General features: G+C 44.9%; 1 protein-coding gene across 4 annotated transcripts; it reads right to left on the reverse strand.

Annotated features, from left to right (window-relative positions):
* Positions 1 to 748: 748 nt before the first annotated feature.
* On the reverse strand, positions 749 to 23,348 carry SLC5A9 (solute carrier family 5 member 9). Of its 4 annotated transcripts, XM_052665952.1 has the most exons (16): positions 23,180 to 23,347; positions 22,715 to 22,790; positions 21,736 to 21,933; positions 20,816 to 20,887; positions 18,332 to 18,436; positions 16,358 to 16,522; positions 13,946 to 14,051; positions 13,634 to 13,714; positions 12,673 to 12,878; positions 11,765 to 11,900; positions 10,799 to 10,906; positions 10,488 to 10,638; positions 9,148 to 9,316; positions 8,370 to 8,585; positions 2,914 to 3,061; positions 749 to 1,578 (listed from the first exon to the last, which is right to left on the reverse strand). In XM_052665952.1, the coding sequence occupies exons 3-16, from the start codon at positions 21,862 to 21,864 to the stop codon at positions 1,370 to 1,372; spliced, it is 2,001 nt and encodes a 666-aa protein (XP_052521912.1). In that variant the 5' UTR covers positions 21,865 to 21,933; positions 22,715 to 22,790; positions 23,180 to 23,347; the 3' UTR covers positions 749 to 1,369. The 4 variants fall into 4 exon arrangements, with proteins under 4 accessions (XP_052521912.1, XP_052521914.1, XP_052521913.1 ...); XM_052665954.1 differs by lacking the exon at positions 18,332 to 18,436 and having other exon boundaries at positions 23,180 to 23,348; XM_052665953.1 differs by lacking the exon at positions 22,715 to 22,790.
* Positions 23,349 to 27,906: the final 4,558 nt, after the last annotated feature.

A 27,906-nucleotide genomic window follows, 5' to 3' on the forward strand; every position in this document is an offset into this window, starting at 1 on the left:
CCTTGCCCCTCATCCTGCTCTGTGGTGCATTTCTGATAGCTTACAGGATATGTGGTCAAAAAAAAAAAAAAAAAAAAAAAAAAACCAATAAAAGATATCAAGCTAAGTGCTGCTGGGGGGCTCTGTGGCTCAGGAGCACACAAGACCTCTGCCTCAGAGATACTCAGGTGGGAGCCTGAGTATTAGCAATGTGTCCATTTATTAATTAGACATCATCCTGCTATTAATTGCAGCTGGTAACTCGATTTCTGGAGGTGCCCAAGATCAGGCTGGTGGGGCGCTGGGCAGCCTGATGTACTGAGGGCACCCAACCCGTGGCTGGGGTTGGAAGTAGATGGACTTTGAGGCTCCTTCCAACCCAATTATTCCATGATTCCTTCATCTTCATGGTACTGTGATTCACAGGGTGCCCTTACCTCCCTGCTCAGCCCGTGCCTGGAAGTTTGGATGTGGTGGAGTAAAGGGTCACAACCCCATGGGGATTTTTAATCTTCTCTAGGCTTCTCAGGTCCTAACTACCATGCAGTGTTATTAACAGTAGGTACTTCCATCTTTTCTTCACAAAGTGGTTTAAAACGTGATGGCTATAGCATGTTTCATGGTAGTCCCAAGGGGAGGCAGGGGAGCCTGGAGTCCAAGTGACCCGGCCCATGGAGGAGTGTTCATTTCCATCCCACAGCTATGACACGGTGGTCCCAGGGAGACCTTGATGTGTCACTGCAGGATATATAGCCACAATAACCTGGAGTCAAAATTGGCTTTGTTACAAAGGCACTTTTATTGCTGGTAATGCTGTTAAAGGCAAGATTCACCCGGGAGCGAAGAGGGACAGGCCAGGGGCTGGTGGGGGTCTGTCTGCTGCCAATATGGGGTGGGGGGAGGGGAGATTGTCCAGTGTAGGTTTGGGGTAGCTACAGGAGCCTGGATTGTCACTAATTCAGTGATCGCACCCTGACCCCATCTCAATTTGGTCATGTAAAAGCCTGCAAGAAGTGCTTCAGCCTCCTCCCCCACGGTAATGTAAGCCAGAAGTTCTTCCCCTAAAGCAGTGGGGCAGTCAGGTTGCATGAGAGGAGTAAGGCTCCAGGCTTTCCAGACACTTGTTCCCTGTCAAGTTTGGCTCTGCTCTAAAGCTGACCCCAGCTCTGCTGGCTCCCATGTGCTTTCTCATGTATCCTGTCTGCAACCGGGTTTGAGTCTTGGTCACTCCTTGGCTCAGGAGGCATTTCCAGCAAGCAGTGCCTTGGGGAAGGGCCATGCCCAGGCACTTGGGGACCATCAGCAGAATCTGTCACCCAAAGCCTCCAGCTCAGACGTGAGGATGAAAAGACCTGTAGTAAACCAAAGCCATGCACTGCCCAACCCCATCTCAGCCAAAATATCCCCACAGAAAGACATTAATGGTCAGCAGGAGAAGAGCGTTAACGTTGCAAACAGCCTTCCAGAGAGGCTTCTCCTCAATGCTGGTAAGTCTGCGCTCCAGGGCAGCTCTCTCCTCCTGGGACAGAGTTGATGTGGGGCTGGGGGACAGACCACAGAACCAGAGATAGAGTGTTTTCCAGCAGGGAGGCTTGGGTACTGTGAAACACAGAGAAAATATCACTGTTACCATCTAGAGGGGACAATTCCCTGCCTCCTTCTGCCAGATTGTGTTGGCTCTTGAGGTGCACCTGGGATAGGAGATGGTGATGGTGATGGGAGATGATGGGAAGTGGAAGGAGAAAGCTTTGCCTCTACCAAGTATAGCACAGCCTGATTGCAGCTAGTTGATTGCAAAGCCAATCACTCATTAGTTAATTAACAGACTTCTTCCCCCTCCTCCTTGGCCCATCTTCCATCCACATTCACAAGTTCCTGACAGCATGATGGTGCTTTTAGAGCTCTCCTGGCTTATTTATTACGTGTGACAGGCCAGGTGAAGTATGTGTTTTAATTGTCAGTCCTACGCTGTGTGTATTTCATTGGCTGTGCTTTCCAAATATAACTTTTTTTTTTTTTTTTTGGAAAGGCAGAATGTCGTAAGGCCTTGAAAAAGGTGTTATCCAAGAACTCATTAAACTGTCAGTTTTCGTACTCCGTATTTCCTTTCCCATCATTACTAATTACCAAATTACTGAGACATTTGTTTACAAAAAATGAGCCAGTTGAGAGAACTAGGAATTGATAAGAAATTATAAATAAGTTTTAAGTAGATGAACATCTGTATGTAACTTAAGCCCAAGCTTACTCTACTGGAAAAAAAGAAAAATAAAAGTACTGCTTTTTTTTTTTTTCTGTTCATTTCTGTTTAGCTTGGCTGTAGTTGGCACCAATGTCCTTTGAACAGACCAACAAAAGGAGGGAGTGAAGAAATCTTGCAGTAGTGATACAGATCTCCTCTAAAGCATTTTGCTGAGCCAGCTAAAGAGATGTGGTGACACAAAGCTCCAGTGCCAATGGGATGATGAGCAGCATTCCAGCTGCACAGACCTCCACCCCCAAGGGTCACAGTAGGTGGCTGTTGACTCCCTTCTAAGGAGTCCATCATGCCATGAAGTGCCAGGCCTTAGGGGCTAAAGTAAAGCTGCAACCAGACCAGGACTGCATCAGGGTAGTTTGCGTGAGCAAATGACTTGATTTTTGGGTGGAGGAAAAGCATTTCAGTGAATAGTGGGTTTTATCTGATTCTCAAAAATAGCAGCTCTTATGAGCCATTGAGTAGAGCACGACAAGAAAGAAACACACTAGCAGATCTGTCTGGAAAGCTAAAAGCCACAACGCTTCCATTACTCCCATCTCCATAACTGGTATAGCCATAAATACAAGTGCTTACTCCAACAGCTGACCTCTCATGTGTTGTGGCTGGACAAGTGTGTATCCTAGTTACGCACTCACATGCACACAAGTGTGTTTGTACACAGCCAGGCCCCCTACCTGCCGCCTCCTTACTGCATGCATCTGCACTTTCGACCAAGTCGTGCTCTCCATTAGCTGGGTTTATCTGTGCTGATCCGCTCTTGTAAGTTTTCAGATCAATGTCAGGAGATTTTTTGTGTCTCGTCCACCACGTCAGGCAAGCAAGCTGAAAAAAGTATGGAGAACACAGGTTATGGCCTGCCTGTCCCAGATGGGTATGCAAGTCAAGGCTCTCTCCAAAACAGTGCTGGGAGAGTGGTTCTGGGGGTAGTGGTTATTCCCCTGCCATTTCCCCTTTGTAAAGGTGTCCACACGCTGGAAACAAAAGGCAGCCAGCTTGAGCTGAAAAGCTGAGGAAAAAATGGTGAGTTAATCTAGCTTCTTTCCATCTGTTTGTCTGTTTTTCTTTTTGCTTAATCCATCCCTGTTTCTACCAGATACCTTTTAGTAGGCACTGATTACTAACTGTGGTCAGTTTAGTGACTTGAAATAACGACAAAGATCTGTGTCCAGAACAGCAGCTGTCCAGCAGGGAAGGGCCATTAAGTCAATTAAAAAGAAAAAAAGAAGAAAAAAAAAAAAAAGAAGCAAGAGAGAAATAACGAAAAAAGAAAAAAAGCTAGAATAGCCCTCTCTGGTTATTGCCAGTTACAGACAGCAATTGTACCCTCTGCCCACTCTCAGCAGATAAAGATCAGCTGTTTATTGACACATGGATGTATGGCCATAGGGCATGATGTGGATACATGGCCATCAGGACGCTGCTGTTTGAGTGGCTTCATCTCAGGGATGTGGGAACAGACTGGAGGATCTTGCCTCATCTCAGCTGTAGTTTAATAGGAAAAGCAAACCCTGAAAGAGCATTAAGCCTCACAGCTGAGAGAAGCTCACATCCAAGCAGTAACCTGCACTTCCAAATGAGTTTATCTTGTAGTTCTTGGTGGAAAAGCAACAGCCTTGTCTCTCTGTTCTCTGACTGAAGCAGTGCAGAGGGACAGAGCCAGAGTGGTGATAAACAAGTCACAGTTTGCAGGAATGGTTATCCTGTGCATTACAGCAATGGGTGTACTTACAAGAGGAAAAAAAAAGAAGAAAAAAAAAGCATGAGCTCTGGGCATGTTGGTCTGAATTACTTTTTTTTCACTTGGGATTTTTTTTGTTTATATTTAATTCCAGTTTTCTGGAGTTACTGCTCCTCCTTGCATCATGCTTTCAAAAGCCATGTGTGTAAATGAGCTGTGGAAAGGCTTTTGTGGCTGCAATCTCTGTTCTACAGTAGTGGGATGAGCAAAGCCCTTGTCCTAGGGTAGGCCTCAAAGTCTTCTCACATCTTGGGGAGGGGAAGCACATAGGAAGTCCTCCAAACCTCGGTCCTTTCCCCAGCTGTGGGGTGGCATAACAAACCCAGGTGCTCAGGTCTTTAAGCTGGGGGTTAAAGCAGCTGGCTGCTGCTTGTTTGGCTGACTATGGCACACTAAGGAGCTTGGTGGCCACTTTCTAACTCCTGCATGCTGTGACTGAGCCAAATAGTAAGGCCACACAACACAACAGCAGTTACCCAAATTCATGGACATCCCATAGAACAAGACTGGGGCAGCAAAGCCATGGTCAGGAAAAGTCACACATCTGCCTGATGAGAAACTGTGCCCCTGCTCTGCCTGTATGGAAATGAATGTCTCAAATGGGTCACTTTACAAAGTAACATGAGTTTAATTTTTGAATTTCACACACACAAATCTAGGCAGCAGTTTCCAGCTGACACACAATGTTGCATAATTTCCAGAAGATTTATAGCTTTATTTAAATCATTTTCAACCAAGATGAGCATTGGGCAGGGCTAATCTTTCTTGTCACGATGTGCTAAATTGCTTTGATTTGATGATCCTCATCTTTCTCAAGGATTTTTTTTTTTTATTTTTTTTTTAATCACTTAGGAAATGTCACTGGAACGTATCAAAGTTTTAGAGTACTGAAGGGTTTGAGAAACTTTTGTCTTTTTGCTTTTCTTCCTGCATGTCACTGTGTGACCAACCCCCTTCATGCTGCATCCAAACCTGCAGGGCTGGAGATTCCCTGGGGCTCAGGTTCTGCTAGTGAGAGCCATTCCCAGCAGTACAGACACACAGGTAACCCCATCACAGAGCATCACTGAACCACTCCAAACCTGGAACAGGTTACCCTGAGAGCTTGTGGATGCCTCATCACTGGAGGCACTAAAGCCCAGGTTGGATTGGATCCTGGGTAGCCTGATCTAGTGGCTGGCAACTCTGCCCATGGCAGGGGGTTGGATGGTCATTAAGGTCCCCTCCAACCTAAGCCATTCTATAATTCTATCAAAGTGATGCTCTGTCTGTGCTAACCTCTTCAACACAGCAAGCCAAGACCCCAGAGGGCTCCCTGATGAAGCCTCATACCCATTCTCCAGCTTCAACCTCCCCAGAGTAGTTTTGGGATGACTGAATTCCTCAAGGTCACCCTTTTCCTCTGTGTCATCTGCTGAAGGACACACACCAAAGAACCAGGACCAAAGAAGCCCAGCACACGCTGGCCTGGTGCTCCTCTCAGGCAGCACACCTAAAGAAAGCACTGAATCCAGACAACAGCACACTGAGAAAACATCCCGAGTTCCAGAGCACATCAGCTGGAATTGCTGATCCATCAGCATGTCAGCATGAGCCCTGACACCAGAGGAGGTGACCTGCTTCTCTAGTACTTGTACTCTGGGAGCTGCTTCTCTCCCTTTTCACCCCCACATTCTCCTTGGACAGGGGCTTTTACAAGAACTCAGCAAAGTTTTTCTTCTGTTGTTTGTAAACTCAAATAAATCCTTCTGTTCCAAAATGCCATCTGGCACCTGACAGTTGTGTTTCAGCTTCACAGTCTCAAATTTAATTGTAAGCTCTTTTGCAGGGTTTTCAAGGACAGCGTGACACAATATGGGCTACCTACAATGAAGACATATGAACTCTGGAGCATACCAAACAAATTCTTTGCATAGTTGTTTTCCAGCACAGCATCAATCACCACAGGGATGGGAGAGTGTCCAAAACAGCAGGAGAAAATGCTACAGCTTGCAGTTCTTGGATTGTAATTCATTTAAAGTCGGGCACATTAGCTATACCTTTCTAACATCAGATACAAATCTCTTTTCTCCTTTTTCCCATTTGCTATCTGAAAAGAATTGGGATTCAATATTTAAAGTTGTCCTGTGTGGATCTTCAGCTTGTATAAAGTGGCATAACTGTGCTCAGCAGCTGTTGCTGGTCTTTGAAGGCAGTGGAGCTATGCTGATTTACATCTGCTGAAATCTGATCTATCACTGTATTTCATTTGGCTTTTACTTTAGAGGCTTGTTTTTACTTTTGCTTGACATAATAAATGGTGTAATTTCTAGCCCTTATATAGTATCTTTCATCATTACTTCTCGAAGTGCTGCACAGATAAGGGCTGGCAGATTAGCCCCAAGTGATATTTATGGGGGAAGATCTATGCTCACCACGTGAATTGCCCAGCACTGGGACTGGGAAGGGCCACAACTTCACACACCTCCAGCCCTCATGCCCACCACCAGTTTTCTCTTCAGCCGTTGTTATAGGGACATACAGTCTCTTCACTGTGTTTCCTGTTTTGCAAGCCAAAACCCAACAACCCAAAGTAGCTTGTGGCCAAACACTGAAATCAGGTGCCAGCTTCAGCCAGACTTAGGGGCTGACTTACCTGCTCTGCTTTCTACCTCCTGCTCTTCTTTCCACAATATTTCTGTCCTTGACCAATCTCAGCGTGGCCACAGACTAACTTGAGATGATGAGGGGCTGTCTCAGCATCCCCACAGCACCTCAGCAGTGCGTCCTGGAAACCCACATTGCTACAGGCATGGCCCAGCCCTATTTACATGCTCAGGTCCAGGGCAAAAGCTGCCCTCAGTCTGAAATCTCCATCATCAGATGATTGTCTGAGCATCTGTGTCCAGCATTCCACTGCCACAGCATTAACTGTATTAACTATACCATACAAAGCAAAGAAGCACTAGTGATGTAATTATTAACAAAATGGCTAGATCTGACCAGATAATTAAGCTGTTTACCATCTTCTTAAGGGTAGACCATACCCCATATTGTTCACAGAATTCAGATAGATATGAGAGACGAAGGTAACTTTGTCTATCAAGGCAGGTTAGGCAGCAGTCCTGAAGACCTGATTCTAAGACTCGGTGATTACATTTTAATTTTTCTAAGGTTTGCACCCATCTACAAGACGTTTTTGGTACCTCCTCCCCCAACACACACATTCCTTAAGAGGAAATGCTTTTACACCTCTGAGCTCAGATCAAAAAGATGCAGGTGCTGCGGTCATTTTCTTCATTTTCTGAACTGGTGGATATGAATGTTCACTATTTGCCAGTGCTATGCTAATGCATCTTATCTTGCTATTGCTGTGGGAAGGGAGCACTGCACACATTTAGTTATCACAGGTCAGATGATGAGTGGGAACTCATTAAACCACAGTAATTAATTGCTGGCAACCATCTGGCCACCCCGAGCAGCAGCGAACAACGTAAGCTGCAGAACTAATGGTGCCTCCTTGCCAGTATTTCTCTCCCATGTGGATCCTCTGATAGCTAATAAAAGCTGAGACTTTATCTCAAAGCAGACACAAAGACAATCTCTCTCTGCCTCTCCTCTATCTGAGCACCTGCTTTCATGTAATCTTTAGGAGCTGGGTATCTTTGACACCACTAACATTCAATCAAACATGGACGGCGCTGGTTAATGCTTTGCAAGTTATGAGGAAGCAACAGATAGAAAATGCTGTGATAGCATCACCCTCATTTCCTCACACAGTTAGAAAAAAAAATAAAACACAATGTATTTTAAATCTATCCAGTAACTTTGTTTGGAGGTAGATGGCAGCTTTGTTATATTGACAGCTGCTTTAAAACTTTGCACTGTAAAGAGTCACTCTGAGGTTTTATTACATGAAGCCTCCCAACTCTGCACCATTTTAATGTGTTAAGTAAAAGAAAGTTGCGCCTGACTCAAAGTTATTAAATGTAATTGAGATCACATTGGGACAATTTTCCTAAATGCCCATGTTGCAAAAGTTATTAATCTTGTTTGCCTGCAAGATTGATGCTGGCTCTGCTGAAACAGAGTAGATGCTACAATTAGATATATTTAATTTCTCCTCAGCAGTGCTCTGTAATATGATTTCCTCTCCCTCCCCCTCCTTCTTTTCTTTCTCTTCCAGCTATGATGGGCTGTGGTGTCTGCCCAGCTCCAGTGTCAGCATGGAAACTCACACTCAATTTCAGTGCCTCAGGAAGCATTAACACTGTGAGAGCTGGGGAACAGAAAGTGATGGAGCAAGTGCTTCTTTGCAGCATTACACACCATTTCTTAGCCACGGCGTGAAAAGGACTAGAGATTCTAGAGATTTTTGGAAACCAAATGGGGTTTCTGAGAAAAGTCACTTACCTTTTCTTCAGGGATTGGAGGGGTGCAGAGACTAATGAGGACAATGACAGTGGCGGTGAGGACGCAGAGGATGAGCGCGAAGTAGAGGTAGTGCAGGTCCTTCAGCACAGCCGGCCTTCTGTCCTCCTCACCACAGGATGGTGCACTATAAATAAACTCCATGATCATCCGAATGAGACCAACAGCCAGCCCAAACAGGAGGCCCCAGAAAGCACCCTGAGGGAAGGCAAGCATAAAGAAACACTCACTGCACAATACCCTTGGTTGAAGCTTTCCTCTTTTTCTTCTTTTCCTTTCTTTCTTTTTTTTTTTTTCTTTAATATAGCTCTTTCATAGAGCAAAACCTTTTATGCTTGATAGAATCCCATACTGACACACATCAAAGGAGGATTAGTTTTAAATCCTCATTTTATTTTTCAGTTCTTGAACACGGAATTGATAGAGCACAGATAATGCAAGTCTCCTCCTAGCAACATGCCTCCAACTAGACTTTGAGATCCCATCCTTGAAGTGTAGAACATCTTGGGCTTTTATGAGTTCAAATGAGACTGACAAGAAGTTTTCCTTGCAGTGGCTTCCTGGAAGCAAAACACACACACACTAGAGATTAAGATCTACTAATATGTCCCAGGAAAATGCCTTCTAATCATCACACTTTTTAGCTGGAGTGGTTTTGAGTCGAAGGAATCTCCAAGGCTGGAAAGTGAGGGGAAATATTTAATCATTTATTCTATGTAATTTGGTATGTGCATCAATTGGTATTTCACGTGCCACTTACAGGCTCATTAATCCTCTTGCAGAAGATGGCCAGGATGAAGAGCGCTGTGATGGGTGGAGCCAGATAGCTGGTTATAGATTGAATGTAGTCAAAGAGCTTGCCGCTGTTGGCTGATTGAATGATGGGGATCCAGAGGATGCTGATGACTACCAGGATGAGGATGAAGACTCTGGAAGGTGAGGATAAAATTGCATGAGCTCTATTATTGGAGAAGTCAACCTCAAAATAAAGTTCTGCAGCAAATTCCAATCGCTTCCAGAATTTCCTACCTATAAATCCAGACGTCGCTCTTAAGAATGGTGTTTACAGAGGGAAAGAGAAAATCATTCTCTACTATTATCAGATCAATCAAATCCCAGAGGTGATTTCACAGGTTTCAATGTAAGCTGCTCTGGGACTTGCCAGACAACATGTGAGAGATCCTCAAGGGCCTGGTGACTCCCACCATCAGCCAATGCAAACCCCCTCAACTTCACATGTCCTCAGTGACACGTACTTCAAAGGATTTTCTCTCAGACGACATAGAGAGCTGGAAGCTTGTGATCATTAGCAACCTTTCTCCCACCTCTACAAGCAGATATCATGCTTGGTCCAGTGCCTTTGCCAAATTCCAACTCATATTCTCTTTTTTAAAATTGATCCTGTGGTCTCAAGGGCATGTTATATCCCTTCGTCATCTTTGTATTGCATGTTAGAGAGGTTTCTCCATGTGGGTGAGGAAGAGGCACTTCCATACTCTACAGTGGCAGAGTGAGGTACAGCCTGTATCCTTCACCTATCCCAGCATAAAGGTTTGAAACAGTATTTGTGAATTGAGAAGGAAATAGCACAAATATGCAGCTTAAATTCTGCTATCAAGAGGAGAACTTTATGTGCCCCTAATATAGTGCAATACTAAGGCTTGCTTATAAAGGCCACTGTAACTTATCACAGACAAAGAGAGCTGGGAGGCCCAGCTCACTAAGGTTGCTCTTTTTCCCAAAAAGGAGCATCTGCAATGTATTGCCACAGCCTGATGTGAAAATCATGTTTTTAAAGACCTCCAGTGACAGTGACTCCGGAGCACCTTTGCCTTTCCTAAAATGCAGATTTAAGTCAGTATTTTTGCTAAGTTTAGCTAACAGAGAAGTAATGATCTACCTAGCACAGCAGTAAGCTCAATGTATCCTTTGACCAGGTCTATCTGAGATGAAGCTGGATGCTGTAATGCTCTTCCCAGGCTGTGTTTCTGATCTATGTCTTTGGCATCAGGTTTTTCTTAGTGTGTCCAGACTGAAGAATGTAAATGCTGCAGTCAAAACAGATGATGCCAGTAAAAAGACATAAAGAAACGTAAGGACCTGCCCACAATCATCAGCTCCTGCTCCGAAGCATTTTTACGGATCCGCTGCCAGATGTCTATAACGAAGAGGGTGCTGCTGCTGTTGAAAATGGAGGTGAGGGAACTCATCAGGGCTGCCATCATCACGGCAATCATCAAACCCCGGAGCCCTGAGGGAGCAAAAAAATTCAGGACTTTAGCCTCCCAGCACTACTTTAGCATTCCAATGGCTGATAACTGCAAGAAGATTTCCTTGTCCTTAGGATGGATTAAGGCAATCTGATTCTGCATACAGCTTGGCTCAAGCCCACTTCCATAAAAGTTTCTCACCATCAGGCATGAGCTCAACCACAAGTTTGGGGTAGGCAATGTTGGAACAACCCACTGCAGCTCCACAGATCCTTCTACAGATACTCGGGTCCACACAGCCCACTTCATCTGTAGGAGACATGAAAAGAACAAGAAGTCACGTAAATCCTATAGAGCTGTAGGATGTATAACCCAGGGGAACAAATCTTGATGTCCTGTTTAATTTCATACGAATCTGAGGTGAAGCCAAAATGTAGCAAAAGCAAGTAGAGCCGAAGAACATTTTCTGTCATAAAATAAAAGTGAAACTTTGATATATGGTTTTGCTGTTCTGTTTAGTTCTGTCTCCTGGATGCTGTATATTTTTAATGCCTGATGATTTGTAAGTTTCCATGATCCTGCCAGCTGGGCTACCAAGGATGTTGCATCCTATTTGATGAACTCTGGTAGAGAGGCACTTGAAGTTCCTTCCTCCAGGTATGAGCGTTCTAACAAGGGCATTCTCCCCAGGAAGTGGTGTGCTCTGAAGGAATGAGCAAGGAAAGTTCCTTGGGAGACAACATGAGGGGAATTCTGGTTTTTTTTTTCCACAAAGGAGGCCTGCTGCACTTAGTCTACCAGGAATTGCATAAAATTGCATGGTAGCCTGCTAAGACTCACCAAATGCCTACTGGAAACAGTCCATAGAACTTGAAGGAGAACCTCAATGCTTCAAGCATTTCACTTTATCAACTTGCTACACAGAAACAAGCAATATCCACAGCATGATCTCTGTGTTCCCTCTAGCACAACCTGCCCCATAAGGATACTCCAGGTAACTTCTGCCACTGTGAGAGCACTGGAGATGGAGGAAAGGCCTGGGAACACGAGTGCACAACAAGAAAGCATACAAGTATGCCTGAGGTGTGAAAGTGCCGGAGAACCTGTGTGCAATTAGTGCTCATAGTAGGTGTAAAGCTCTGCGGTGAGGAACACGAGAAGGCTTACCTGGATAAAGAGCTCTACTGATCATTCCTGGCATGACAATGAAAAACATAGGGAAGATTTTCAAATATCCTCCCAGCACTGATCCACCTTTGGCATGGGAGAGGTTCTTGGCAGAGAGGGACCTTTGAACTATCACCTGCAATTGGTCAGAAAGAGAGTGGGAAGCAGAACAGAAGCACTGCAGAGAGAGCAGGATCCATCCTTCCTCTCGTGCTCATGGATGACTTTCACCCAACAGGACCCCAGGCTGTTTTGCATGCCAATGGCAACCTTCCCATCTCAGTGTCTGCAGCCTGCTCAGAGCTCAGCACACAGGCTATGGGAGAGGGCAGAGTGGAAATTTCCTTACAGAAATAATTTCGCCCTTGACTGAAATGAAGCCACCTTGGGGACTGGAGGCAGCAGCTGTACGGCAGCAAGAGACAAGGAATGAAGCAGCCTAATCTGATTCAGTGAAAGATCAGTGGTGGGTTTTGATGATTATCCCATCTCGAACAACAAAAACAAAATTTTGTAAGAAACAAATACAGTTTTCCTTGTTTGTAGCTTGGATAGGGATGAGAAATCAGAGACCTGCTGGAGTACAATCAATTTATCTGGAGATCTACACAAGGTCACTGCAGAGCCAGCTACAGATTGCACTGCTATATCCTCATCGCACAAACTGCAGCCCACAGGAGGGTAAATTGGATGAAAATCACCTACTCTCTCCACCCCAAGAAGTGCACAAAACCAGCTGCTTGCTGAGAAAGTTGAAAGAGTGGTGTAGTCCAGTAACAGAGGGAGTAACTCCCACACAGCAAGGCACAGTCATATCTCAGCTCACAGATCTACAAAGGAGTGGACTGGAGGAGCGGACTGGAAATAACACTACAGGGGACTCCCGGAGAGGAAAAGTCTTTCTTTACCTGATCAGTGCACCAGCACCAAAGAGCCAGCACGGAGAGTCCAAATACAAGGCCCGGCCAAGGAATGTCCCCTGTGACTGGGTCCCTGAACAAATGAAAGGCATCCTCACGTGGGAGGTGACAGGTTGTGTTTGGGACTATGACCTTGGGTATAGCTGTGTTGTATTTCTCCTTAAGTCCTTCATACCAGCCAACTTTTTCGAATCCTGAAAAGAAAACGCCAATAATTTAATTTTATTTCCTTATCTGAGTTTACCGATTGCATTTTTTTCAGTTATCTTCCTCTCATCTCTTTACTTTTCATTCTGCTCTCGCTTTTGGCAGTCAAAGCATGTATAGAACTAAGTTGGATCTTGCCCAGAGTCCTTGTGGTTTTAGCAGTGCATCCTGGAAGAAGATCAATGCGGGAAAACCTCTGTTATCCTAATCCCCACAATGTCCTCAGCACCTTCTCTTTGTTCATATGCCCTCCAACCGCTGGAGGAGGAGGTATGAAATGAAACATGGGTTAAATTTCTGTTTGCCAAGAAGACATAAAGCAAAGACTAATGATGGTCTGTTCCTTGTTATTTTATTTTTTTATAATTCTGTTACACCCAGGTGAACCCACAGTAACTCCCAAAGTCAACATGGAAAGTCAGCAGAACTGTTCTGAATTTACATGAGCACAGTGAGCTGAGTTTGTCTTTGGGGATGCAGTTCTGTAAGCTTGTTGGCAACTCCAGACAACCCCAAAGGAGGGAGGTGAAGTTATCCAGAACCTTACCTTACAGACAGGTAGTACGAAGGATGAAGGAAGTCTGACTTGCTGGCAAATGAGGATTGTGCCAGCACCTATTCTATGAGTGATTAAAACTCATTTCTGCACCTTCCCTCTCCCAAAGGGTGAGGTAGCCTCATAAGCTCTGATGACCTTGGGATCATTAAGCTAGTGCGTGATGCCACTGAAGGATCCCCTTACCTATAAACATGAGGACCAGAGCTCCCAGTACCATGATCAAGGTCTGTAGTGCATCTGTGTATATCACAGCTGTTAGACCACCTGTTAGGAGAACAACAGACAACAGATAGAGTGTGTCCACACGTATATAGAAGCCTGTATTTCATCTGGAAAAGACTTCCTTGACCCCAGCCCTGTGACTTCAGTATGGATTCACTGGGGAAAGCTGCCACAGAGCTGGACCCTAGGGCCCTATAACTGCCCCAAGCACTCCCAAGAGGAACATCCTAAAGGGCATGCCCACAGTTTAGTGTTTTAAAGCCAGCAGTTTACCTGCTATAGTGTAGACAGCAGTCACAACTAGTAAGACCACAGTGGACAAGTAGAGGTTCCAGCCCAAAGAGATTTGGATGAATAATGCTCCAGAAAAAATATCTGTCTGGAATATAATCAAATAATAATTTATAAAAGGAAGTTTGATAGCAGTACTTAATACAAGTGAAATCTAATAAAGCAGGCTGCAGTCCTGAGCAGATGAAAGCATTGACAAAGAACATTACAGAGGTGAAGTGGAAGAGGTGGAGAGAGTGTGGGACTGATGGCAGTGAACCTTCGTGTTCTCAGTGCAAGGAGAATGCTTCCTGGAGCTCTGAGCTCACAGTGTCTGGGAACAGAATGAAAATCAAAGTCCTATATTCCAACAGAATGAGGGCTACTTTACAGGCAGCCTTCATGGCACATGATCTTCACTGACACAGAGAGACAGAGGTGGAAACTCCCACACCATGAAGCCCTGAAGCCCCTGAAGCACATCAGCATATTCTGGTGATCTAGTGGCCAAGAGACACTCTCAGCTAGAAAGACCTCTGAAGTATCACTGGTATCTTATGCTATGATTTATTTATCTGAAAACGTCAGCAGCCTGACTCCAGTAAAACAGGTTACACCTGCTGAGAACCTCCCTGGAAAGATAGAAACCCCCATCAGCTTTGTTTTGTTTGGACCTACTGTGAGAGAGATTGAAACCAAAAACCAGGCGAAACCCAGAATTATACAGATAACATCACTCAGATGCAGAAGGTGATATGGGAGATGTGTACGTGTTGGGAAATCCATCTAAAGAACGCCTGTAAACCTGATATGGGGTGAGATAGAGGTAAAGACATTTGGAGAGCAAGACAGAAAGGATAGGACAAGATTTCTATAAATAAGCACTTTAGAAGCAAGCATCTTGTGCAGCTCCTGCTTTCTGCAATCCCAAGATGGGACAGCAATTGTCAGGAACTGCAGAAGCCTCTCTGCCTTCTGCTGCCCACCCAGCAAAAATGCAAACAGGTTTCTAGCTGTACAGGATCAGTCCTTCGACAACATAGTGCAATGAGATCTCTGCTCTTCTTTGCAAGAGAGGAAGGCTTTGCAGTGTCCTAGTTGCTAACTTATGTGTGAGTAAAAAGCACAGGGAGAAAAATTGTTCTTGTAACCAACTGCCTGCTGTCCAGGCAGCTGCTAAATGAGCTCTCTACAAACAAAGGCACTGTGCTTAATAGAAAGCACCTATCATGCCCATAAACTCCACCAGCCACATCCATCAGACACATGTGAGTTAGCTGCACAGAGAAGAAACTACTGAGTTGAAACAGCAATGACTGGGGCCAGGGTCTTGCTCTGGAAAGCACTGGCAAATAGAGCTCTGCCAAAGGTTATTCAGAACGATCAGTCTTTTTTCTCCAAATACATTGAGGGTGTAGCTGTGCACACCACTATTACAGGAGAATTCCATGTACTCTATTCCACATGAAAAGTCTCTTTCCAAGGCTTCATCTTGGGCAATACTCCAGCGCAGAGAGCAAAACACCTGGGAGCAATGGTGGCAGCAGTGGGCAACATGGCCAACAGGTGGGAAATCCATCCTATGCTTCCAACCTTAAGCTCATTTTAATGCACTTCTCAGAGCCTGATACATGAGAAACCTGGAAGGGCATTGAAGCCAGCAGAAAAAGGTGCATCATCTCCATTCAACATCTTCTGAGGCAGTTTGAGATCTGAACACTTCAGTGGGGTCTAGTCAACACCGATTTGTGCTGCCACAGAGCAGTCAGCTGGAGACAAGAGACTGACATTTTCAGCCTCTGTAATGGACTTTGGAATGCAGTTCTCTCCCTCCAAGGGCAGAGGCAGTGCTTATCAAATCCGTGAGCATAAGTTCTTCCTCTTTATTAATGGCATTTAAATGAAATGAAATACCCAGCAGTTAACTATCAGCAGGGTACAATGCTGCAAGCGATCCAGGAAGGACGCTGAGTTTTCTCTTAATCCAGAACCTATCGCTTTTCCTATTCCTTTCTTATGCAGTACAAGTGATAGAAAGACAGAGAAGTAATCATAACATTCTTAATGTTGAAAACTCAACTACAAAAACACAGTTCCCCCGTCTGTATTGCCAAAGATTTGGTTTGATGGAAGGCAAAATAGGCAGAAAAATTGTGGCGCTTATACTATTTAATAATTAGCTGCTATATCCCTGTATGGTTCTCAGTGTGCACTGCTGTTTAACGAGTGGTCTCTCTGAAGGTAGATCTTCATGATCAATGTAGAGGCAGTTATTTATGTGAGCGAAGAAGCACACTAACACAGGATCCTGGTAGCCGAGCTGGTCCCTTCAAGGACATCTGAGTTATCCCTGCACTGTGCCAGGACGACCTACCCCTGCCCTAGCCAAAAGGGTTGCATCCAGTAGATACATACAGATATCTTGGTGAATATGTAGAGAATGAGGGACAGCACAGACATGTAGATTTGTATCCTCTGCCCTCCAAATCTCTTCTGCAGATACTCAGGCATGGTAACCACTCCAGCTGCAATGTAAACAGGTACAAAGATCCAGCCAAGAGCCAGCAGTGCCCAGGTAGCCTGGTAGAGAGAGGGAGAAAAGAAAGGCACATGACTCAGGAACACATTTCTCCTATCCTGTCCCAATGGACAAAAAAAGAAGTGTGAGGTGCTATGCAATGTATTTGGAACTCTTGAGTTTTTGTCCCTACTCAGAACTTTTGGGTAGATGGTGTGTTCTGTTCTTCCAAGTTGCAATTGCATTTTGTGGCCTTAGAAACCACTGATGTGGTGGCAGTGAAGAGTTAAGTGATTTAGAGAAGGATGAGAGCATCTGTTTGTTGCTTGATTAGCAAGTGATGAGGCTGAGGCTGCATACTCTCCCTGTGGAGCATAAAAATAAGCAACAGCAAGACTCTGCTGGGATGTTCTCCTTTCAGGCTGAAGCAGATCTGCTTCTGTTACTTGTAGATAAAGGGGCAGTTCAGCTGCTTCACCACAGGTGAAGAGTCTTTAGAAAGTTGTAAAGGCATCTCCCATCATGTATTTCCTCTCTAAAACCCAGCAAAAACCCAGACAGGAGAAGTTGAGCTTAAATAAAAGTCACTGAATTATCAGACCTCACTTCCTCCATGTTCTGGACATTACCTTTTTCCCAAATACCTTACATTAGTCAGATTTTACTTTGATTGGTTATTTAAGTTATCAGAAATGAAACCAAGCCCTGGGGACAGAGATTGAGTGTGATTGAGGAGAACAGCTGTGTCTCCTGCAGTGGCAGAGATTGGCTCAGGTAAAAGATGCCTATATGATCCCTGCAGCTGAGCGATGTCCCATGCTGAAGGAAGAGAATAATGGCATATCCTAAGGTCCCTTTCCAATTTGAAAGAAATGAATCTAAACTCATGAAGTTAGATTTGCCTTGACATACAATCTTGTCTTCGTGGGCTTCTAAAATTACTCGAATAGATTTACTTAAAATACAGTGATATGTCTTACATGCATCAGACTGAAAACAGGCTCGGGTTTCTTCACAAAGGACTTAAAGGTGATCTTAAGGGTTTAGAAAAAAAAGAAAAAATGCTGCAGTGAATAGATAACTCAGGAGAAAGCCTTTGGTGGGCCGGGTCCTGCTTGTGCTTGGCAAGTATCCGGCACCATTAGCACTCTCTGCTGATACAGACAAAAGATTTAGAGTTAGGTGAGTGATGTTTATTGTGAGGCTGGCTAGTCTCTCTTCTCATCACTGCAGCTGAGAAATATCATTAGCATCACACACAAAGGGCCTGGTTTTCATGCTCCGTGTGGTGTCAGTGGCAATTTTCCAGGGCATTTCAGTAAGACAGAATGAGACCTGCCTTCACACCCAAACGTTCACCCCAGAGACTTCACTTTTTGGCAGCTGACAGGTGAATGCAGTGTTGCTGATTCTCGTGGTTTTGCATTGAATTTAGGAGCACAAAGTCCCTGTTTCCAGAATCATGCAATTATCCAAGTACATATTGAGCACTCGTTATCTTTCATTTTAGTCTCTATGAGCAGCAACTAAATATTAAAAATATGGCTGTGTGCTTCAGGGAAGGTCAAAGAGCTAATCATTTAAGTGGATTGCACTTAAGCTAAAAGAAACAGATCTCCTGTTTCTAAAGCTGCCTCAATTTCTGGACAGTTCTCTCCTGAGGTTTGAAAACTTAGAATTGTAGAACCACTAAGGTTGGAAAAGACCTCTAAGATCATTCAGTCCAACCACCCATCTACTGCCAATATGGCCCACTAACCCTGCCCCCAAGACATGGTGTTGTCAATACTGTTAGTGTATGATGCTGGAGAGAAACCCACAGTCCCTTTGCAAACCATGATGTCCTAGTAGACAACACAACAGACTCTTACGTTCCACTCAAAGCCCCCAACAGCAAGACCCCCAGCTGCTCCAGTGCCCGCCAGTCCAACGAGTAAGCCACTGCCCACATTGCTGGACATCAGTGATGCTCCAATCTGAAACACATGGCACAGGCACACAAAATCAAATCACAATGTGGAACTTCTGTACCAGCCCCAGTACTTCCCCCAGGTGCTTCCTTTCCCTAGGATGTTTATCTCCTTGCAGGTAGGTACCTGGGTGTTAATGGACAGTTGGGTTTTCCTCCCTCAGAATCAGGGTTCATTTGGCAATGGTTCTCCTGAGTTAAGCATCTGCTTTACAGGGAAGCTGGTGGCAGCCACTTAGAGTCTATGAAATTTGATGGATTTCTTAATTTCCTTGGTAACTTGAAGTTTGCTGACCCTTTGGGATCTGCTCTCCACATCTTGCAGACATCCTGGCCTCTTTTAGTCTTGCACAGAGCATGCATGTGGTGGTTTGCACAGCACTGGGGATTCTGGTGAAGCTCATCCTAAGATAGGATATCCTTGAACTGTAGCCAGATCAATGTTGGAAATATGCTGGCTTTTTATTGTTTACTGTGCTCACATGGGTTCAAAGATATTCAGCTCCACATTATGGAATGTGCTAATTCCTCAGGTTAACTTTAACACTGTCCCAACCATGGCTCATTGGCACTCTAATTGGAAGAAAGCAAACTCCAAGGTGATTTAAACAACGCAGACTTAATTACCACTTTTCTTTGGCATATAGCCTCACTTTCTTCTTTACACCAGTGCCAAATCTCTCAGGGTCAAATGAGAAGTGATGCTAAGGACAAGCTGAGCCTGTTTCTGTTCAGATGAAGTTTGCTTTTAGCTACATCTTCTGTGAGGATATTTTCTCTCCCAAGTAATGCTAAACTGAAAAAAAGGATGATGGAATTTGATCTGCTTCTCATCCTTGAGCAAGGTAAAACATTAATATGGCATGAACACCCACAATGGATCCTGCCAGCAGCTCTGCCTTCCTGTCTAAGAAAACTCCTGATTAGAGAGCTGGTTGCTGCTATCTAAATTTGCAACTTAGGTAGCAATTGGTGCTCTCAAGAAATGTAAGCTCTTTTTGTGATATCTACAACATCAGACACAAAAATACAGAAGGTGATGTACTACACAGGAGCAGTAATGTAACACTGGGGCTTATTTGAGGCAAACACACTGCAGAAATATGTCATCCCTGTATAAAAAAAGTACATGTAAGCCAGTCACGTAATCAAGGTGAAGGCCACGAGGAGCTGACTCTCCAAGAAGCACTACGGAGTTGGCATCAGCTCTCTAAATGGACTAACAGATTCAAAAACTGAACAGTGTTTGAGGGCATTATGGACCTAGGGTTCTAAGCTGAAGATGCCAAGATTCAGGCTGTACCCATCAGAGTCTGTGGCCACTTGCAGTTTGAGCCAAAAGAAATGAAGAAAAAAGAAAAAAGAGAAGGAAAAAAAGAAAGAAAACAAAAAAAAGAAAGAAAAAAAAAAAAAGGAGAAAAAAAAAAAGATGTTATTAGGGGGGAAATATTCCATTTTTGTGTTTGGTTTTTTTTTAATTTTTCCCCTCCCAATCAGAGAAAATCATCAAATCAAGCTTTTTCATTAATAGTCAGGTGGCCAAGAAAAAGTATAAAAAATATTTTAAAAATAACTTACCTTACAGACACATATGTGTGCCCGATTTATTTAGCCTAGTAAATTTATGGGCAATGCGTATACAAAGGGAAAAAAGATTTAAAAAAAACCCTGTTTTGGTTGAGAAGTGCATTCCGTTACCCACGACTCACAGGGGAGATATATGGTAGTGGAGTTTGGCATTGGCTGAGAAGGATATTTATTCCTGCAGTGGTTTTATTCCTTTCAAACTTTAAATTATCTTTATATGTACCTTTCACTCTCAAGAAAAGATGCCTTCAATAGATCCTTTTTCTTCATAGTGAAGATTTATACTTTGGTGGTTTGAAGTTTATATCCCTTACATCGTTAGTCGATAATCTTGACTTTGCTCTAAATAGCAAGGGCTCAGATAGTCTTGGGCTTTGGGATTATTTTTACGTCAGTCTTTAAATGCTTTTTACTGGATAGCATATTGCTAGATTACCTAATGCTCTCTTGGCTTTGGGAACAATGGAATCTTTAGTGAGTTGTGACCCAAGAGTTTGAGCCCCAAATGGGCAATCAGATCTCCCTCACACCCACCTGCGTGGGCAGTTTTACTGCTAACTTTAGCAGAGGAATTGGAAGTTGAGAAAAAATTGAAGATGCTGAACTGCCCTTTGGACCTGGAAGCTTCACAGGTCTTTGGCAAAGTTGGCGAAGTTGCCTGGGATGATTCCTTATGGATCCTTTTCATCTCAAGTGTATAGTCAAAAAGTGCATGGACAGAGTCCTCTTCTAGACCTGCCTTCCTTAGATCTAGAACTGCTTTCAAATCATGAGAGACAGAGCAATGCTTTTCACTCACAGGCCACCAGGTCATGGATCGCCCGGCAAGGAAATAACCTCCAATGGTTCCACGGCTTGCCCGTATCGATGACTGGAAACACAGGAAAAATGAAAGTGTTTTCCTCCATTCGCTTACTCTCAGGCCAGACCCAGTGCCCTTCCCAGCAGCCTGAAACATCCTATAAGCAATATCTTGTGCCACCCTAGTCCTGCTCCCCTGATTGTTGCCAAATCAGCAAGCTTACCCCACTCAGAACAGTGCTTTGTAGGTGACTTTGTGGCAGGCTGAAGCATAGCAGCTCTCAGACTAGATAGCAGCATTGCCACCAAGCTGAGAGAAGATTGAAGTTCTGGCATCAGCATCAGGTCTCAGAATTGCTCAGAGCATCTGTTAAGTATGCCAGGATTCAGCCATTGCTTCTGCCTGTCTTCACTCAGATTTCTGGTAGTCTAGGTTTGGAAGGAAGCCACTTTTACCTATTTAATGACTTCTGGAATGTACTCAATGGGAATGAGAAAAACAGCCAACCAGAACACCACAGATGTCTATAAAAAAAGGTCTCCACAGAGCAACATAAATAAATAATTGCTAACCTTTCCAAAGCTTCTAAAGTCTCATTACGCTCTTCTCATCCCTGCCCCAGCATTCTTCTTGACCTGGTCCCATTCCTGTCCACCCCGTGGCATGAGACTACTTTTCAGCACAGGAGGTTTACACCACCCCCAGAACAATCTCCAGGGGATGACCCCATAGTGGTCTCCATATGGGGACAGGGGCTCATGGGTGTGTCACCTCCCAGGCCTGTTCATTATGGCGTGGGATAATGGTGTGTGCAGAGGATGCCTTCTGCAGGCAGAAACTTTTGTACCCAGAAATGGTCTGGGGAGAATCAAATGCTGCCCCAGGCAGAGCTGAACCCATTCACTGCAGGCACTCACCCATATTCCAACAGCGAGGACAAAGATGAAATACAAAACCACTACGATGATGTCTGCCACCCCAAAGACAGCTTTCGTCTCCCCTGGCAGCACGGGTGGCTCCATGGTGGCTGGAGTTGGCTGGCTCATGGCTGTGGGAGAACTAATGATTTTCTCCTTCACACTGGACTTTGGTGCACGTTCGCCTTCATCGCTTCCCTTGTAATAATTAACAGGGTGAAGAAGGTGTGAGCGGGGAGCCCCATGCTGCAGGGACCTGCAGCTAGGTGAGCTCATGTGAAGCAGTGTCTGCTGTGCAGATAGCAACAGGGGAAATGCAGGAGAGGAGACAGATGAGCTTTTTGGCATGCACATAGCCAGCAGCAAAGGAGTTAAGCTGCTTGCGTGACAAGCAGAGCTGCTGCCAGATCCCCTGGATGGTTCCAGGAAGCTGCAGTGCTGCAGGAGCAGCAGCTGGCCTGGGCTACAGGCAGGTGGGAGCTGGCCGTGCCCCACTGCAGTGACAAAATGTGAACCACACGGACCTAGAAGGACCCTGCTTAGATACGGCTGCAGGACACAGGGCTTCCTCTGGCAGCCTCCAGTGCTCCATACAGAATCATCTCCTGCCTCCCCCCATTTTCTCTGCCATCCATGGTTTCCCCCACCCCAGACTTCTGCTGGCTTCATTTGTTCTTGGTTGCACGAGGGGCATCAAAACCACTCTCTCATTTTATTTCCCTCTTTCCCAGCATTTTCTGGCTATGTACTCACTAATTAATTGTGTTGCTAATGGAAGGCCCCCTGTCCACCTCCACTCCTGAGTCTGAAGCTCTCTGGGAGCAGTGCCTCCCCGTGGTCTCATTAACTGCAAAATGCTTTTCAAGACTGAAATGTTTCAACAACCTGAAGTACAGTTACCAGAAATTAAATATCTGGAAGCCAAAATTCCCCACTGCACACAGGCAGCTCTCTGCACGCAGAGCTCATTTACACTCACCCACACACTTCCCTTTTAACACTGTGACACTCGAACGCAAGAAGACTGTCTCTTAATCTTGAAATGCATCAAATTCCTGCCGAAGAAGCACATAAGTCAGTATCTCTGGTCTTCCCAAAACAGGAAGCCTACTGTCTATGGGGAGCACAACTCAAAGCCCTCACAAAACTCAACCCCTTTCACCCCACCATTCCAAGGTGCCGAACCAGCAACGATTAACACTTGAAAGCACTTGGAAGCACTTGAAAGCTTGCCCCATGAAAAGTAAGTCCACCTAACAAGCCATTCCCAGCGGCTCTAAGGTATCACAAGCCTGCTGAACCAATAAGCATGACATTGGCTTCAGCCTGAAGGACCCTTCAAGTATTATTTCACTGATTGCACCATCCCAAGCCATAGAGCTGACCCCACTGCTGGTGCAGCAAGGTAGGATTGCATTGGCTTCATCCTGAAAACAGAACATACCTTGTCAGTGGCTATGTCCTTCTCTGCAGCTGGGCAGTCTGGTGGCCCTCCTGTCCTGGTCCCACTGCTCTGCCCACAACTCCTTGGGGCTGGCCATGGAGATGTGCTCCTCCCACAGCCCCCCAGGACATGGCCCGTGTCCCTGCCCACAGACAAGGGTATGACACATGTTGGCTCAAAGTGACGCACTCCCTGACTCCTATCCCTGGGTGAGAAGCATGTTGCACAGCTCTGCTGGCCCAAGCAGCAGGACAGTACTCACCTGCTGCTCACTGTGCTCTTAAGTCAACAGTGGTGGCCATTCACCACCAGGAGATGTGGCACTCCCTGCCCTGGGAGAGGATGGGTGGAGAGGGAACTCATATGTCCAGGAAATAATAAATAATCAGCACAATGACAAATAGTGAAAGCTATTACAGCAGCAGAAGCTTGGCAGGTGCAAGCAGACAGGTCTCCACTGATTCCTGGGGAAGGAAATTCCTTTGTTCCCTCTCAATCCCAAGGGGATGTAGCAACGTACCTCAAATGCTCTGGATAGCTGCAAAACTATCAAACTATCTTCCCCAACAGGCAGAACAGCTCAGAGTGTTCAGGCCACATCAGCAAAGCCAAAATTTGCTTTCTCACAGCCAACGGACGGGTTGGTTTCTTTCATCCCCGGGGGTGGTTGTGGCTGAGGAAGAGCCTGGCACATAGGACTGTGGTGAGCTGGTGGGCATGGGGACGAGGCCTTGCCAGAGCGTCACCTATGGCATAAATGTGTCTAGGTGAAAATGACAGCTCTGCTCATAGGTGTAATGGGCAAAAAGGGCCAACACAAAGGATACCTCCATCTCCTCCCTGTTTTCCTCCTGAGAAACCTTCTTCATCTCCCAAAAAAGCCTTTCCTTTTGGGGCTGGGGCTACCTTGTATGTCCCACCTCCTTGGCCAGAGATGACTTTCTACCACCAAGCCCTGCACTCACAGCCTCTTCCTGCATCATAATAATATTCAGGCAAGGAGCAGAGTAGACTGCAGAGAAGCAGCAATCCCCAAAACCCACTGTTCAAGCAGTATCTCAGAGCTGCCGCCCTCCTGGAGCACAGCATCACAGCCCCGTTAATGCACTCTGCTCTCCGTGCAGCAGAAATGACAGGACCTTTAGTATCTTCTCGTGCAGTCTGTTCTCTGATTCACATCACAGCAGCTGAGAATGAGCCCTTCAGAGATGGGAAATCAGAAGTGGCGTTTCAAAGAGTGCAGCTTGAAATAATAATCTATATATACATAAGAAAAAAACACAGAAGAGCAAATGTTTCTGGGGCAAACGGTGTTTGGTTAAGTGACAGGCAATTATTTTTACAAATGTTAATGAATAATGGACTTCCTCTTCATTATGAAGCTACTTCACAGTTGTCAGCAAACAGCTCCAATGACAATTAGTGCATCTCTAAATGGATGCAGAAATTGGCCAGTATACACATAACAATGCAATGAGGGAAGACAATAGCCAAGCCTCTCCTCTCACCTCACCTCACCTCCTGGGGGCTTTTTCCAGCAACAGGGATGGGAGAGGCATTCAGCTAACCAGTATTTTCCTCCCAGCCCTTTCTCAGAAGGAATATCTCTCGAATTAAAACCTTCTGTTTAATTTTGGTTTGATGTGATCGGGCTTTAAATGCATGTAGCGCTTAAAGACAGCGCTTCAGCTTAGGGGAACAGCTGAGGAGCAGCAGGGCGGTGGGAGAGGAGCAGACCCCGGGCAGCCAGGCAGTGCTACCACAGCTCTTTTCTTCCCTCTGCAGGCCACACTCCGATTTTCACTCCTGGACTGTCAGATGAGTCTGAAGCAAGTCCAACATTTCAGCTCTCCCTGCATTATTATTAAGTCTATCCGGCCAGGTGGGATCAGAGGTAACGTCTGTCTGCTCCGGTCTGAAGCAGGGTGCATGTCTGACCGAACTGCAAATCTGCAGATCTTCAGTGACTGCTGGGAAACAAAGCTGAGAAGCCACAGGTAGAGCTTCAAGCTGCAGTTGCCCAGAAAAATAGTTTTAGGACCAAGTAGACATAGGCTGGATAAAATATGTCATATTTACCAAGTGACTTTTCTGAGTAAGAGCCAGACTTTGAAAGATATTAGCAAGGGTAAAACATTAAGTGACAGAACAAGGACACTTTAAATGAAGGATGTTGTTCTCCTTTTAATTTACTCCCTTGTACAGCCTTGCAAAGATCTCAGCAGAGCAAGTGTCCTTACTGATGGATACGCTACCCTTGTTAAGATGGGACAATACACTTATTTACAGCTTCCATCATTGTCACGGAGGCACAAAGCATACAGATATAAGTAATGAAGATTTAGCTATTACATAATGTCGTTGCCAACTCCATGCAGAAGTCTGGGAATAAATCATTTTTCTAAGAGCGCTTTTAATGAATTTAAGGCACAAAGAGACCTGCGTGTAGTTTGTATTAGGACTCTGGAAGGATTATTACTTTTCTGGAAGGGTGGTTCAGGTTTGGAGTACAAACGAAGTACAGTCTGAGAAACACTGAAGAAATGAAAGCCACACAGTCCCTGCAACGTGGGCTGTGAATTACAGCATTTGGGGTGATGCTGCACAGCGAGGCCATGCTGACCTGCGTCCATTAGCTACCGCCAGCAAAAAGGAGAAGCAAAAATAATGAATAAGCAAGCAGGAGAAATAGAGGAGCTGCAAGGGAGTCCGTCTCATTTCACCAGACTTCAGCCAAGGAGGAATGCAGGAGGAGCTGAGTTGTGCTGCCCAGCCCATCAAGCTCCCCAGCAGAGCAGGTAAGCCAATGCCTCCCAGCCCCTGCCAAGGGTGCAGTGTGGTTGTGCTACAGGTACAACCAGTTTCGCTTGTTCTGCAATCTGCTGTTTGAGAAATCATGAGGAACTTAAACTGATAAACTGATACGGATAAAAGCTGGAGGTGGTGCTCAATCACCTGGAAAGCTCTTGCCAGAGAGGGGAAGAGGTGGGCTCGTACCCATCCCTGTTTCCTGGTGCAGTTTTTCACAGTGCTATTCCAGATTACACTGTGAGGAATAAAGCAGCCACTGCTGAATCATTCTGGCATTTGCAAAAAAAAAACAAAAACAAAAAAACATTCCCTGTGCACAACTGAAAAGTGATGCAATGCATTTAAATTTATACCAGCCAGCCCATTTCAAGAGAAAAGGCTCCATGACAAAACCACAGATGTCAACAGCCCATGTGCTTTGGAAATGCAGATTCAGGCAGGTATTGGCAGCTTTGATCCATCTCTGTATGGTGACTGTTTAGAAAATCCTTCTTCTTCATGTCAGGGAGAAAATGGCAAAGAAGAAGTATGTCCTTCATTTTAGAGTTAGGAGCTGGAATAAGAACATTCTCTCCCTTATCAGTCAATGTTTGGGCACTTGTTGGTTGGAGGCAAAATCTGGCACAAACCTGCTTGTTTAGAAAGACTCAATGGGAGAATCAAGGGAAAACTTAGTCCCAGTTGCTTCTTTGCCCCAGAGCTCTGCAGGCATTTTATTAAGGGTGCACTCTCTTCCCCAGGCTCTTCTGGGTTCAGACAATCGTTGAGGGTCTGGAGCACCAGCTCTTGCTCCAACAGCTGGTCCATGAACAGGACTCACTGTTTTTCACACCTGGGCTCTGTGAAAGACACATTTCATGTCACTTCCCCGCATTATGGACTCTTAGGAATTGGGAATGAAATCCACATCTTCCGAATCAAACTCCACAATACAAGACCCTCTTTTTAACTGCAGTAAGAGCCTGCTAGGAAGCCTGTTAATTTGTTTCTGCTTGCAGTATTTTTCACATCAACCTGGACAGATATATTACAACTATTTTTTCCCCCCAGCTAAAAAGGAGAGTTTTCGAAAGATGCTGCATATCCTCTGACCAGTTGATACAATAGATGCCAAAAAGCTCTAAGGATAAAGGATATATACGAAGCGAATACAGTCTTCAGTGTTACTAACCCTAAGGAAAAGAACCAGAAAGGGAGGCAGAACGAAAATGGTTGCTGAAAGAATGAAAAAAAAAAAAAGAAAAAAAGAAAAAGAAAAAAATCAAACTTAATGGTTTGTTACAGTTTGAGGGGAACGAGAAAACAAAGTCTGGAGCTGAAGGAGTTGTCAGGCAGTGAGATAGGGTTACATTTCCTCCACATGGAGCCTGCAGTGCTGGTGTGATTAGGTGAAAGAACTTGGGAGTGCTACAGAGAGAGCCTCCTTGCTCCCTGTCAACTTGCAAAAGCTAATCAGCATCCCAGAATGACAGCTCCCTCCAGGGCGAGATTTCTTAAAACAAAACTAAAATAAAATAAAAATAAGGAGCTTCTTTGGTTGAGTTTCAAACCTAGCTTCCCACCAAAAAAATATCAGAATGAAATAGAAAGACTGTGACATTCGCCATCAACACCCTCGATGCTAATCTGCACCATGATAATAATAACTCCTATAACCCCTATATGTTACTCATGCAGCCTGCATCCTGAGGAATATATCTGACTTGATAAACTACTGCCATCAACTCGCACAGCATGATGAGATTTCACGTGGGAGGATGCTGCTGTTTTGTGATGCCCTGGAGAAGCTGAGGACAAGATGTGATAAAAATCCTCGTGCAGAGCTGAAATTCTAGGAGGCAGTTTTGAGTACATAGAAAGGGATTCTTCCAGTTTGGGATGCTGGCAAGAAATAATGCCCTTATTCCTGGTCATCA

The sequence above is a fragment of the Tympanuchus pallidicinctus genome, unplaced genomic scaffold, assembly GCF_026119805.1.
Source record: "Tympanuchus pallidicinctus isolate F22 unplaced genomic scaffold, pur_lepc_1.0 scaffold7, whole genome shotgun sequence".
Classification (NCBI taxonomy): Eukaryota; Metazoa; Chordata; class Aves; order Galliformes; family Phasianidae; genus Tympanuchus; species Tympanuchus pallidicinctus.

Coding starts and splice junctions, on each gene's coding strand:
- SLC5A9 (XM_052665951.1), bottom strand. CDS start 22,011: ATGAGCTCACCTAGCTGCAGGTCCCTGCAGCATGGGGCTCCCCGCTCA. Junction 13,715..13,945: donor TGCTGTCTACACTATAGCAG/GTAAACTGCTGG, acceptor TTCTCCTAACAG/GTGGTCTAACAGCTGTGATA. Junction 9,317..10,487: donor GAGCTGATGATTGTGGGCAG/GTCCTTACGTTT, acceptor CTCACCTTCCAG/AGTCTTCATCCTCATCCTGG.